A 13230-nucleotide genomic window follows, 5' to 3' on the forward strand; every position below is an offset into this window, starting at 1 on the left:
TAATTGACTCATACAAATTTTATATAAAGTATATGACCCGATGTCTTGATGTATGTATTAAGCTATTCACATATCCATCACCTCACAGTTACCGTTCTCTTTTCTTCTTCTTCTTCTTTCTTTTTCTTTGGTGGTGAGAACACTTAGAATCTACCCTCATAGTAAATTTCAAGTATGCAATACAATATTGTAAAGTATAGTCACCACCCTGGACACTAGGACTCCAGAACTTATTCTTCCTGCGTAACTAAAACTTTGTATCTCTAGACCAACATCTTCCCATTTCCCCTCCTTCTTCTTTTGTATTTTTCTCCAATAATTTAAAAATATAAAAGCTATTCCCAGCTTTCATGTCATAGGTGACCAGCCCTGATGTAGATGAAAAATTCTCGATGGATTCACAAGTTGCTATTTCTGGCTGTTAAACAATTTGGAATTGACAATTATTTTGATTTATCTAAAAATTTAAAGTATTAACTGATTTGAAGTGATCATTGTAATCACAAATAGCTACTAATTAGTAAATTGCATTATGTGCTTAAGAGGTGTTGATGCATTCCTAAATTTTTTCCTGATTTGATATTACAATACTATATGCAGAATTTTTTATTTAACTTAAATATTTTAATTTCTACTTAGATGATATTATTGATTAAATATAATAGTCACAAAGACCTTATGAAATATGAGTTTTTCTATTGAGTTTAGTAAGTTAAAAAGACCTGTGGTTTCTTTGAAATGTCCATCTAATCTTGAAGTTTTCAGAAAACATATTTTAATTCATTTAATTATTTTTGAATGACTATCCACACGTTGGCTTTTCTCTGTGCACATGCAATCTGTTACAGCCAGGAATTTGGCAGTTGTATTTTTCACAGTAGATGCTAAGTTAAAAAGACCATTTAAATGGAAATAGATCAACTACACAATGAAGATATGCAATGAAAAACGGCTCAGTGTATCCTGGGGATTTTTTCCAGAGAGGAAACAAGACACTTGGATAACTTATATTTCAGAGGCTTCATAACAATGCAAATTTCTTTGTTTTCACTGAGTTCTATATTGTATCAGTTTCCTATTGCTGCTATAACAAGGTGAGGTGGTGAGTGGTGGGAAAACGAGCGAAGCTTCGTCTGTATTTACAGCCGCTCCCCATTGCTCACATCACTGCATAAGCTCTGCTTCCCATCAGATCAGCAGTACATTAGTTTCTCATAGGAGCGTGAACCCTACTGTAAACCACCCATGCGAGGGATCTAGGTCATGTGCTCCTTATGAGAATCTAATGTCTGATGATCTGAGGTGGTGATACTAGTGCTGGGGAGTATCTGCAAATACAGATTATCATTAGCTTAGTGGAGAGGTTTGACTACAAAATAAATGTAATGTGCTTGAATCATCCTGAAACCAACCTCTCCCCACCTCTCCCATGTGCAAAAAATTGTCTTCCATGAAATCGGTCCCTGGTGCCCAAAAGGTTGGGGACCACTGTATCAATACATATATAAGTAAAGGTACATTCTATGTATATAGTCATCTTAAGTACAGATGTTATATCAGAATATATTAAACTTCTGGCTTTTAAAAACATGTAAGTTATCTCATTTGATTCGACCATGCAATAGACATTTTAGTTGGGTACCTAGCCTCATGCCAAGAAGGGTTCTTGATCACAGGGATTCAAAGATAAATGAGACTCTGCGAGGGCCCAGGAGGTAACCAGTAACTGCCCAGCTGTGCCCTCCCATGACCCTAGGACCAGCACAGCAGGTACAACGTGCCGTGTGCCGTGCACTGGGGAGACCTGCGTTTACTTACTAGACACTTGGGGTGCACTTGCTAGGTTCCAGGCACCGCACTGAGCTTCATACAAATATTAACGCATTTACTCTTGTGATGATTAGTTTTGTGTGTCAACGTGGCTAAAGGCCACAGTCCCCAAGTATTTGATGGGGAGGTGGTTTTTTTAGGTGAGATGAACATTTCAATCAATAGGCTTGGAGTATAGCAGATCATCCTCTGCGGCACCTCTAGGTACCTTTGAAAATATAAACTGACATAAAAAATATCTCCCAATTATCTTTATTCATGGTCTAACAGTTTGAAATTTTGAATTGGGTTACTTGGAAACTGATAATTTCAAAGCTTGACTTTCAGGGGCCGGGGCGGCAGGATGGAGTCGGAACCTGCTTGCTATCAAAATCCTCGGCATGAGCACGTGCTCCCATGCGGCTGCCCTGAGCAGAAACTGATGAAACTGTCTGGAGGGAAACTTGGAAACATCTTTTAAAAGCTTTATACTTCTGTATATTTTGTAACCCAGCAATTCCACATCTTCTAAAATTTCCTTCTCAGGAAATAATCACGGCTGTGTATAAAGATCTAGCTACAAAGGTTATTTGTTACAGCACTGGTTAGAATGGTAACATTTTCTTTTCTAATTGTAGGAGATTGATGAACTGAATTACCATCTATCTATAGACTGGGATACTATCTACTCATTAAAATTGCTACTACAGAATAATAATGCTATGGAGAGACGTTTATGCTACACTAATGATTTTTAAAAGCATGTTATAGAACAGTACCTAGCATATAATCCCATTTTTGCCAAACACGCTTTGTGGAAGGCAACCTCCAAGATGGCCCAAAATGACCCCCCCCAACCTCTTAGGGCTGGTCTGTGTGGTCAACAGCACATGGAAAGAAATGATGGCATGCCGCTTTTGAGACTGTAAAAGATGATGACTTCCATTCTGGGCACTTGTGCTTTTGAATTTTTATCTCATTTTTCATTTTCTCTTGGATCACTTGCTCCGGGGAAAGCAAGCTGCCGTGTTGTTAGAAGGTCTACAGAGAGGCCCACTTGAAACCTCTCGCCAAGAGCCGTCGAGGAACCAACACCTGCCCCAAACCGCGTAACGCGTGTGGGAGAGAGCTTGCTAGCCCCGGCTGAACCTGGCTTGCGATGACCTGGGCCTTGGCTGGCAGCTTGATGGCCACCTTGCAAGAGACCCTGAGCCCCACCCACCCAGCTCAGTTGCACCTGGATTTCTAACCCCCAGAAACTGTGCGACAGTAGATTTCATTGTTATTATAAGCTGCTAAGTTTGAGGGTAATTCATCACGCAACAGTTGATAACGAATACATACGTGCATAGTGAAATGACTACAAGGACAGAGTTCAAAATATACTAGTGGTTTTCTCTAGGTGGCGGGATTTATGGGTAATTTTTATTTTCTTTGTTTTGTACAGTATTGGCAAATATTTTTCCTTTTTTAGAAAACAGAAAAAGAAAACCGCATGACCAAGAGAGATCATATGAGCTTCTGAAGAATAAAAGGATAAAGATTAGGAGAGCCACTTTTAGCTCTGATAGTCCTTAAAGATTCGAGTGTATTAGCTTAAATTTGCAAAACAGAAGCAAAAAACAATAACAACAACAACAACAACAACAACAACAACAAAAACAAACTCCCAAGAGAGGGCCTGAATGCACAGTGCGGGTAGCTCTGCCCTCTAGTAACCAGGCAATGCGCTGTGAGCAGCAGCCTGCACTAACTTCAAGGAACGCAGAATTGCACAGGCCTCTTAGAAGGAAACCGAACAGTAATGAACTCATCTGACAGCCAGTCATTTGCACAGAGCTCGTGCTTACCCAGCTTCTGATCAAACCGCCACGCCGTGACATAGGCATTGTGCCTCAGGCTGCTCTGTGTGGCCAGGGGCACGGTGACATAGATGGGACCATCCACCAGCACTGGTGTTCCATTACTGCTGAGCAAGTGGACGCTGACAGCTGTGACCGGGGTCAGGTCGTGCCTGCTGCTGTTTCCTAGAAGGAAGAGGCATTCTCTGTCACATGCACGAAGTACCCACGTGGGGCTACTGTGAACAACTTGTCGCTGCTACCATTTACTGAGCACGGCACCTCCTACACGCCAGAAACTGCATTAAGCACTTTAGATATATAATCTTCACCACAACCCAGTAAGGCAGGCAAAACCCCCATCTGACATGTAAACAGGCTCAGAGACAGTAGTAATGGTAGCTGGCCCAAGGGCGTATGCTAGTTAGTGGTCAAGTTCAAGTTTGCCAATTCTAATTACATGATTGTGCTTTGCTTTCAAAAGGGATCTCAAAAGGGAAGGACTTTTCTATAATAGGAGATGAAAATGTATGTGAAAATCACTGAAAATAACTTCCACACAAAGTGAGCCCACTGCACGTGTTAATTACTTGGCAGATTACCATATGAAACCAAATGTTTCAGAGTAGCGATTCCTTTTTTTTTTCTAAATAGTAAATTTCTTCAAGGATCGCTTCAAAATATTAACTTCATTCTGCTCAAAAGTATCCTATTGAAACCTGGACTTGAAATATTTATGAGTTATTTTAGTTGCCATTGTTATTTTGGTCTGTTTAAAAGGAATTTAATATGCCAATTATTCTCCATTAGAGGCCTTTTGTCCAAGTCAAAGCTTTAATGACTGTCTACCGATAAATTAGAGAATGCTTATGAGAGCGATATTAATGCACTTAAGCAATCCATTTCAGATCTTTCTCCAGTGAGATGCTGTATCACGCAAAAGGTATTCTGCCGTAATTTTACATCTTCCCTTGAACAGAATGAGAAAAACACAGTGATAAAAAAATTTAAGCTATATTAGAACACAATCTATAGGATTTCCTATTCAGCTACTTACATACCTACCTGAGCTAATGCAAACCTCCAATCTGGACTAAATTTAAACATTTACAGCAAACCTAATGAATTTTAGAGTCTCAACAATGAGTTACAGTTAAATCTTCATAGAGCAATTTCTACACAGCTAAGAACATGGTTACCTTTTAACATTCACACCCATCTCTGTTTTTTGATGAAGGGAAAGGCACAAAGCATGGACATTTCATTGAAAGGTCTAAGTTGTAATCAGAGATTCAAGTTCCGAAATCTTTTAGTTTGGCCATTTCATTTTAGGGCAAAGAAAACCCACACCCAGTATTTACCATATTTCTGGCCAAAATATTTTGTGGATTGAGACATAGACAGTCCAGCGCGGTGGCTCATGCCTGTAATCCCAGCACTCTGGGAGGCCGGGGCAGGAGGATCACTTGAGCTCAGCAAAAAGTAGCCGGGTATGGCTCATTAGTAGCTAAATAGTAAAAATTAGCCAGGCATGGTGGCGCATGCCTGTAGTCTCAGCTACTTGGGAGGCTGAGGCAGGAGGATTGCTTGGGCCCAAGAGTTTAAGGTTGCTGTGAGCTAGGCTGACACCACGGCACTCTAACCAGGGCAACAGAGCGAGATTCTGTCTCCAAAAAAAAAAAAAAAAAAGAGAGAGAGACATAAACATGCCAATGGCTTAAAAGAGAGGCAGCAGCAAAGCCAGGAGTACAATATGCCGCTCTGGGTTCTCTTAGAACCTCTCAACAAGATAGAACTTAAAGCTACAGAGACATTAAGTAACTTATTAGACTTTGCATAAACAACTTAGAGAGGATGCTTTCCATTAGGGAGTGCTGTTTTCTCGCATCCTAGGCAGGATGCCTGAACAGGGCAGCAGCAAGTAGTTAGGGTAGAAAAGCCCTATAGAAATGGAATCTTCCTTCCCATAATCCTGCACATTCCTGGCCCAGGAAGATGAGCTTCCAGTACCAGATCTTCCATTAACTGCCTACGTAACCTCTGGTAAGTGACTTCGCTCCTCTGGGGGTCTGCATTTCTTCAAAACTAAGGAGGGTGGCATAGATGTCTTCCTGAGACTACGGAAATAAGTATGCTCAGCTGGAAACATGCAGAAGTACAGCACTGCAGAGTCGGTCGTATCAATGGGAAGCAACATGCATTAGGTTCATGTAATGTCAGTTTCCTTTAAAAGTTCTCTAGCTGTCGTAAGACGCTGCGGACAATTACATCTGCTTTCTCGAAGCCTCCCTCCTTCCTCTGGGCTCCGTTAAACACCTGCTTCTCCTCTGTGCCTTCCCAACGACTCTCCCTTTACCCTCCTGCATTCTTTATCCTGCAACGATTCATACTTTGAAGGGCTACATTATTTTCCTTCCATTCTTTGTTATGAGACTTCAGTTCTGCATGAAATGCCAAGTTCTATATCTAACAAGGCTTTCCTTCATGTTCCATCTGGATGTTACCTGGCTCCCGCTACGTCTGAATCAAGACAGCTGTCAGGCAGGAGCAGCGGGACGAGGGGGAAACACTGCTGGACCACGGGAGCGGACGAGCTGCGCCGCCTTGTGCCTCCCACGTGGTCAGTTGCATCACGGGAGGTCCTGCTCAGCTAACACCTAGGGTTCTGTTTGGCTTTGCATTCTTGTACCAACTTTTCGGGATTGCAAGAAAAGTTTGCATCTTAGTCATTTTGTTGATGCCTCTGTGTCTTCCCGGAGTTATTAGTATAAGTCATGTTTTCAAAATCCCTTGGGAACGCCCCGGAACAGTTGTGCTTTCTTAGCAGCATGGGGAACAGTGTGATGCTCTCTGGCCTGCACGTGGGAGGGCGCCCCGCTGCAATGCCAGGAAGCTACGGAGCAGACAGACCGAGAAGAGAAGGGGGGAAGTGGCTGAAATCTCCACGTGGCTGCCTTTCTCTACTTACAACTCTGGAACGTCCCTCTAAACTGGACACCACAGCCTTTATAACACTCCAAGGAAAACTTCCTCCGGAGACCCTTCCGTTCCCCCTTGGAGCCCTCTCTGTTTCTGCCACCTTCAGTGAACTCCAGCCACGACCTGTCATCTCACAAAGACACGTCCGGGCCAGGCTCTCCCTCTGGGCTGAAATCTCTTAGATGCCTTTTATAAAACAGGAGGCAAGTAACTGGGCGAAAGACAAACTGACACTGGAGGTGGGTGCCTAGCTGGCGAGCTGGGGGGGTATCTGTGCTCGAGGGAGCCCATGCCCCAGACCCCGAGGGTACGTGGGGAGCACTGTGGGCCGGACCCCTTCCCCGCTCAGTCTCCCAGATGCTCTGATCCTTTCTAAGTCAATCTGCCAGTGGAAAAGAAGTTTAACGTCACCTTCCAAAGACCTTCTCTCTTCTCTCTGAAATAACGGAACGATTTTCAAATAAAACAAACCCCTCTAAAATCAATAGTCCTGTGCCTTTGTGTCCTTCTTGCTCCAGTCTTTTCAGGTTGTATGACTTACTCAAGAGCTACTGGAAGTGGGGCACGGAAAAAATTAATGAGCTCCGGGGATGGAGGCTGTCCCTCCAAGTTAGGGTTTTATGGGTCTTGCTGCATTTTGTCCGGGAGCCTGGATGGAGGTTATAGGATTTTGACTGGGACTTCTTCACGCTCCCTGGAAGGAGACTTTTCTCCCAGGCCTGCACAGTTCAGGGAAAAGTCAGTATTTTTTTCCCAATAATGTTTACTTAAGATGACTACTATGCTTCTGTCTGTTGACAAATCACTGACACATTAATCACAACATCCACACACAAAAATAGGAAGAAGAAACATGTCAGAAAATGGTACCATGGAAGGGAGAAAAGGGAGTCGAAAATCACCAGGTCTCCTTCATGTGTAAACAGAAACTTACTAACGTGCTACAAAAGGGATCAGAGGTTTCAGGTTTAAAACCTGTTTCAGAATAACCGGTTTATGTACAGTATTGGAAAATGAACTGAAATTCAATACAGGTGTCCCTAGGAAATGCAGTAACTCGCCTAGCAGGATTGAACCCAGAACAGCCTCTGATTTTGGATTTTATGCTGTGACTAAAGTGTGGGAGAAAGGAGGGGGAGACAAAAAAATAATTCAGGACCCCAGAATCCTGGCACCTTTTTCACCAGGACGACAGGGGCCACCCTAGCGCTGAGGGCAGTGCTGTCACATGGGAATGGGGGTGAAGGCTCACGTCTGCAGCCTTTCTCTGATAAGGAATTGTCACGTATTTTCTGGCTGGTGGCTTTTGGTGTCTCTGATCTTTTAGCTGCATGTGTCATGTCAGAATAGTGAGAATGACTGAGATGATTTAGAGATCTGCCAGAAGAAGATTCCAGAGCCACTTCAAAGCCTGGCCGCTTTGAAGGCAGGGAGAATAGGCGCAGAGAGAGAAATCACGTGAGCAAAGTTGCAGGGCCGTGGGCGGCAGAGAGCAGAGCTCCCCATCCTGAGTACTTCCTGTGCCCATGGGGTGGAGGTGGAAGGCCACCCTGTCCCTCCTGGCTACAGCGCATGGATGGGTGGGGTCGTGTGTCTCTGCTGAGGGCAGCCCGGCCAGCCACTCCCCCAACCGCGCACGTGGGACAAGGCAGAGGGCAGAGGGCAAAAACCCACAACTCTGATCTTATGCTTTGTAAAAAAAAAAAAAGTTTCAATTTCGACTATAAGAACTTCTCTGAATTGAATATGTTTAGTCCTCCAAAGGAGAGCCCAGAGAGAGTGCTTGGGGAAATTGGTAAAAGCAGAAAGGTTCAAGATCAATGCACTCAGATGCAGTTCTGCCTGGCTGCAGAATGCACTGGTGTACGGGCAGCACAGCGCACCCAAGCTTGCAGAAAGAGTTCTCCTCTTGCAACTTTGCTGCCATTCTCCCATGGAACGCGAACACTCTCAGTCACATCTAAACTCCATGCATAACGATTAAAACACAGAAGCCCCACCTGAAGAGAGAAGAGACTCACATTACCTGTTCCATTCCCGTCTAATCCTCGCAAATAAGGAAAACTGTCCACCTCCGAGGGGGAGCTGGCGGCCGTGAGAAAGGCGGTCAGGTCACTGTAGCTGGTGTTCTCCGGCAACCGCAGGGCCCTTCTCTGGAAATGAACTCGAGGCTGAGGCCGGGCACCTGCAGAGACGAACCTCTGAGTTACCTCCCCAAGGAGCAGTTTCTGTTTTTAGAAAATGCAAAACCGGGAAGTGCCTCTCTCAGGTTTCAGCACGCCTCCCCACCCCGGCCCTTCCCACAGAGCTCCCCAGCCCCCTCCACGCAGGACACAGAGATGTGACAACATGCTATTATGGCAGACGAATAATAGCCCATTGTCACATTTGTTTTGACACAGGATGTTATTTAGGTTTTTAACAAAAAGCTTTTTCCAAGTTCTAATTGTTGAGCAGCCTTTTCGCTGCTTATGGCTTGGGGGGGGGACGTTTTGGGAAAGTCCGAGTAACTGAACCAAGTAGGTGACAATTAGTCTCTTTTACACTAACAACATGAGAGATACTCTGTGATACGCTACAAACCCATCCTTAATCTCCCTGGTGCAATCGAGCTTAATGCTGTAGACTGGAAGCAGAGCAAGTGGATTAAAGGTGTAGACTTGAAAAGAACCGTAAACAAGAACCCACCAGGCACGAACCCTTTCCTTTCTGCAGAAGCTGCCATTGGGCATCCAGTCTATCCCTCCTTGTGACAGATTATGTCGCAGATTTTATGACAAGACTTTTGAAATGATGCGAAACGACGCTCCTTCAACCAAACTCAATTCCTTTGTGCACAAGGGTGGGTTTAGCCAAGAGGCTCCCCCGCCCCCTGGCAGTGTCTGTGCTGTCATCTGTGGTTTCACTTTGCCCCAGATGTTGTTCTGATGGTCAAACCTGAACTTGTTCTTACCTAATGCTACAGGGACAGTCACAAGACGCAAAGGTGCTAAGTCACGTTGCACAAACCTGGCAAAAACATCAAGACAGAAATCATGGATCCCATCTCAGGCTTCAGTCAGTCCATGTTCTGCTTGTACTTGGCCCAAGGCGCCTTCTCCCCAGCCCGTAGCCGTCCTGCTGCCCAGCGCCAGAGGCCTTTATACCCACTCTTGGGTCCCTTTTAACCCTGGATCAGAGAACTTGTAACGGGAGAATACGCCTGTCTAGACATGTTCTAGAATAAGGGGAGTTTCAGAGCTCAAAGAATCAAGTCGTCCAGGTCTCACTGCGACAGCCATGGAAACCCAAAGGACATATGCAGACTTATGTCCGGGGGAGGCTGTCCTGGCTACGGATCGCCGTCCACCTGCTAAAATTCATCGGCGAGGCTGGTCCAGGGGCTGGTTCTCCACTCTGTGAAACACGGGCCTGGGGTTTGGAGCCCAGGAAAGCAGGTGCCCAAAGTCATGATGGTCCCATCTAACTCTGGTCACCTGCCCTGAAACTAACCGGATGCAGGGGTCAGTCCAGTTCCATACCATCAGTGCCCTTTCTTTACCCCTAAAACAACCCCACAGTGATGCACTAGCCTCTGCGGATCTGTATCATTGTCATTCTTCTTCTCTGCCCATTTCCTTCAGTTTGATGGAATACTGACGTCTCACTCACGCTGCTTCTTCATCTGCAGAGAGGTCCCCAAGAGTCCCCTGTGTCCCGCCGGGAGCCGCCTGTTTCCAGCCCCTCTCCCCGGCCTGGCCATGCACACCACTCGTTTCCTTTGGTCTCCTGCCCTCTGAGACTGAAAGTCAAAGTCAGGCCTGTCTTTTTTCACCCTCACCCCCCATGATGACGTAACAACACTCATTGCTTCTATTATTATTTTTCTCAATGATCGGGAAATGCACGTTCTCTGCCTGGTGTTACTCAGTTAACACTCCCTGGGTAGGGGGCCTGGGTTTCACACAGTGGAAAAGCAAAGAACTCTATGAATACCAAGAAAAGAAGGGTGTGTCTGAAAGTGACAGGGTGAAGAGGGAGCTTGTCTTCAGGAGGGACAAGGCGGAAAGCAGAATCGGGGCTGGTTACCCCAGAATGGGGGGGACCCATGCACCCTTTCGGGTCTCAGGAAGAGTCCTCTGCACAACAGAAAGGCTGAGATGGTGTGGAGGCTGCTTTAGGGAGGGACACAGGCCTCCTCCAGCTGCATTGAGGAGACAGGGGCTGCTGACAGACGAGGGGCGGCTTGTGCTGAACCCAGGACATGCAGCCCAGCAAGGCCTTGCGGGGACTGATCTGGGACCCAGAGAACCACAAGCCAAGGCTGCTCTCTCCTTTCTCGGGGCTCCCATGTCTCATCCCCACCCTCTCCCATCTCCCTCTCCCCGTTCCTCAGCACAGCAAGCGTTTCACGCATTTCCTTCTGACTTCACAATCCCCCATTCTCCCCAACACCCAGTTCTGATTCCAAGTCACCACCATCATTTTCTCTATTATCTTGCACGTTTGCTCAAGTGCCAAGACCGGCCAGTCTTCCCTTACCCACATTTCTTGCATCATCTTTCCCTCCCTCTCAGCGTCTGGCAGCCTATGATACCTTACATGACCCCTTGTCTGGACTATCACGCAAGTCTCCTAAATGGCCCCTCTGCTTCAGCCTTTCCCCCTCCTGCTTTTCATCCACTGACACCTTGACTGTTCTAAGATACCACAGTGACCATGTCCATTCCCTGCCTGGACACCACCAGTGGATGTCTACCGATTACCAAAGTAACAATGATGACAAGAACAACAACAAAAATGTGTAGACCACCATAGACCCGGCCTACTACAATTACATCTCTCCTCTAAGGGAGAGGTGTAGATCAGCACTTTAGAACTTACACAGTTCTTATATATGCTATTTAACACATACAGCCACCTTGTGAAGAAGGAACTGTCTTAACTCCAACTAGATCAGGCTTCCTCAGTCTCAGCACTCTTTACGTTTTGGGCCAGGAGATTCTTGGCTGGGGTGGGGGCTGCCCTGTGCATGGCAGCATGTTCCATTGCATCCCTGTCCTCTACCCACTAGATGTCAGTAGCAGCCCCCGAGTTGTGACAACCAGACCATCTCCGGACACAGCTAAATGTCCCTGGGGGACAAAATCACCCCCAATTGAGAACCACTGCACTGTACATTCTGAACAACCTCACAATAATCCAAACAACATGTACTGAGCATCCTCTCCATAATGGGTACCTGATAGGTGAAGGGAAAAGGAAAAAACCATTGTTTTCCTGGAACTTGAGAGTAGAGAGGGCATTTCTCTCTGCCTCTTTCTGTCTCTGTCTCTCTCTACCCCCCTCAATCTTTCTCTGTCTCTCTCTCGACCTATCAAATGAACAAATAAGCTTAGAAAGATGCCAATACTCAGTTTGCGCAGGGCAGGATGAAGACGTCCAAGTCAATTTCAGAAGCTGAAGTTTAAAGAAAGCCGAGGCTGCCATGTGAGAAGGGAGGACACTGAAGCCTGAGGGTTGCGGAGGTTTTCTCTGTTCTGCCCCAGGGCTCTCTTCCAACATGCCATTTAGGCCTCTTAAATGGATCAATGCAGACGTCAGCCATTAATCTTGGGGATAACTGGTCCTTTCTCCTTCTCCCTGAATCAGAGTCAAAGGAATCTCTTCCTAGAGCTCTTATCACCTTTTGATGAGTTTATCACATCATCCTCTTTTTCTTAAATGTTTAACTCCCTAAAACATCAATAAAAACCATTACTGTGGGGAAAAAAACAGAGTGGAGAAGGCAGCCATGGAAATGGCTTAATTATCACAGTGGGCTTTTTTTTTTTTTTTTTTTGAGACAGGGTCTTGCTCTGTTGCCCGGCTAGAGTGAGTGCCGTGGCATCAGCCTAGCTCACAGCAACCTCTAACTCCTGGGCTCAAGGGATCCTCCTGCCTCAGCCTTCCGAGTAGCTGGGACTAGAGCCATGAGCCATCATGCCTGGACTATCTTAGTGTTTTAAGCGCCAGAATAAGGGAGAAATGATAAAAGAACAAAATAAACTTCAAGCGAGTGACCCACTGCCCAGGAGAAAAGCAGTTCCCTTGGAGGTATTCGTGAGGGGCAGGTGAAAGGTGACAGCAGACATGAGAGCACAGAGAGGTGGGAAGGTCAAGTGTGCATGGGGAGCTGAGCAAGCCCGTGTGGGCCACACGTGGGCTGCATGGGGGCGGGAGTCCAGGCAGGAGGCTGGGGAAGGGCTTTTACTTTAGCATCATACGAAACCAAACAAGGAGGTATCATCTCACACTGCGTAGAATACGTGTGAAGCTTCCTAACTACCTAAACTCTCCTCATACTACCTACTGCTTTTTCTGGGACTGTCTGACACATTACACCATCCGAGAAACACACTAAAATCCAAATGGCTCACAGCACAAGCATGTCTGAGCAGGCAGGAGTCTACTGTCTTTCTCCTCTGAATCTATTAAAGAAAATAACAAAAGCAACTAAACACGAGCAGTTTGACAATAAAAATGTAATGTATCACTTATAAATTCAGTATTATATTGGTTTTATAGACAGAACAGAGCTGCCTGAATTAAGCGGTGCCAAAGACCTACATGTGCTTTCCTT

General features: G+C 45.6%; 1 protein-coding gene across 2 annotated transcripts in view; it reads right to left on the reverse strand.

Moving 5' to 3' along the window:
• FAM171A1 (family with sequence similarity 171 member A1) overlaps window positions 1–13230 on the reverse strand; it is a 132953-nt gene that overhangs the window by 20517 nt on the left and 99206 nt on the right. For both annotated transcript variants that reach the window (XM_045534047.1, XM_045534042.1), the window contains exons 4-5: window positions 8656–8814; window positions 3660–3836 (exon numbers count right to left, since the gene is read on the reverse strand). In XM_045534047.1, the coding sequence (XP_045390003.1) occupies window positions 3660–3836; window positions 8656–8814 (336 nt within the window). The remainder of the gene's footprint in view (window positions 1–3659; window positions 3837–8655; window positions 8815–13230) is intronic.

This window comes from Lemur catta, chromosome 1, assembly GCF_020740605.2.
Source record: "Lemur catta isolate mLemCat1 chromosome 1, mLemCat1.pri, whole genome shotgun sequence".
Classification (NCBI taxonomy): Eukaryota; Metazoa; Chordata; class Mammalia; order Primates; family Lemuridae; genus Lemur; species Lemur catta.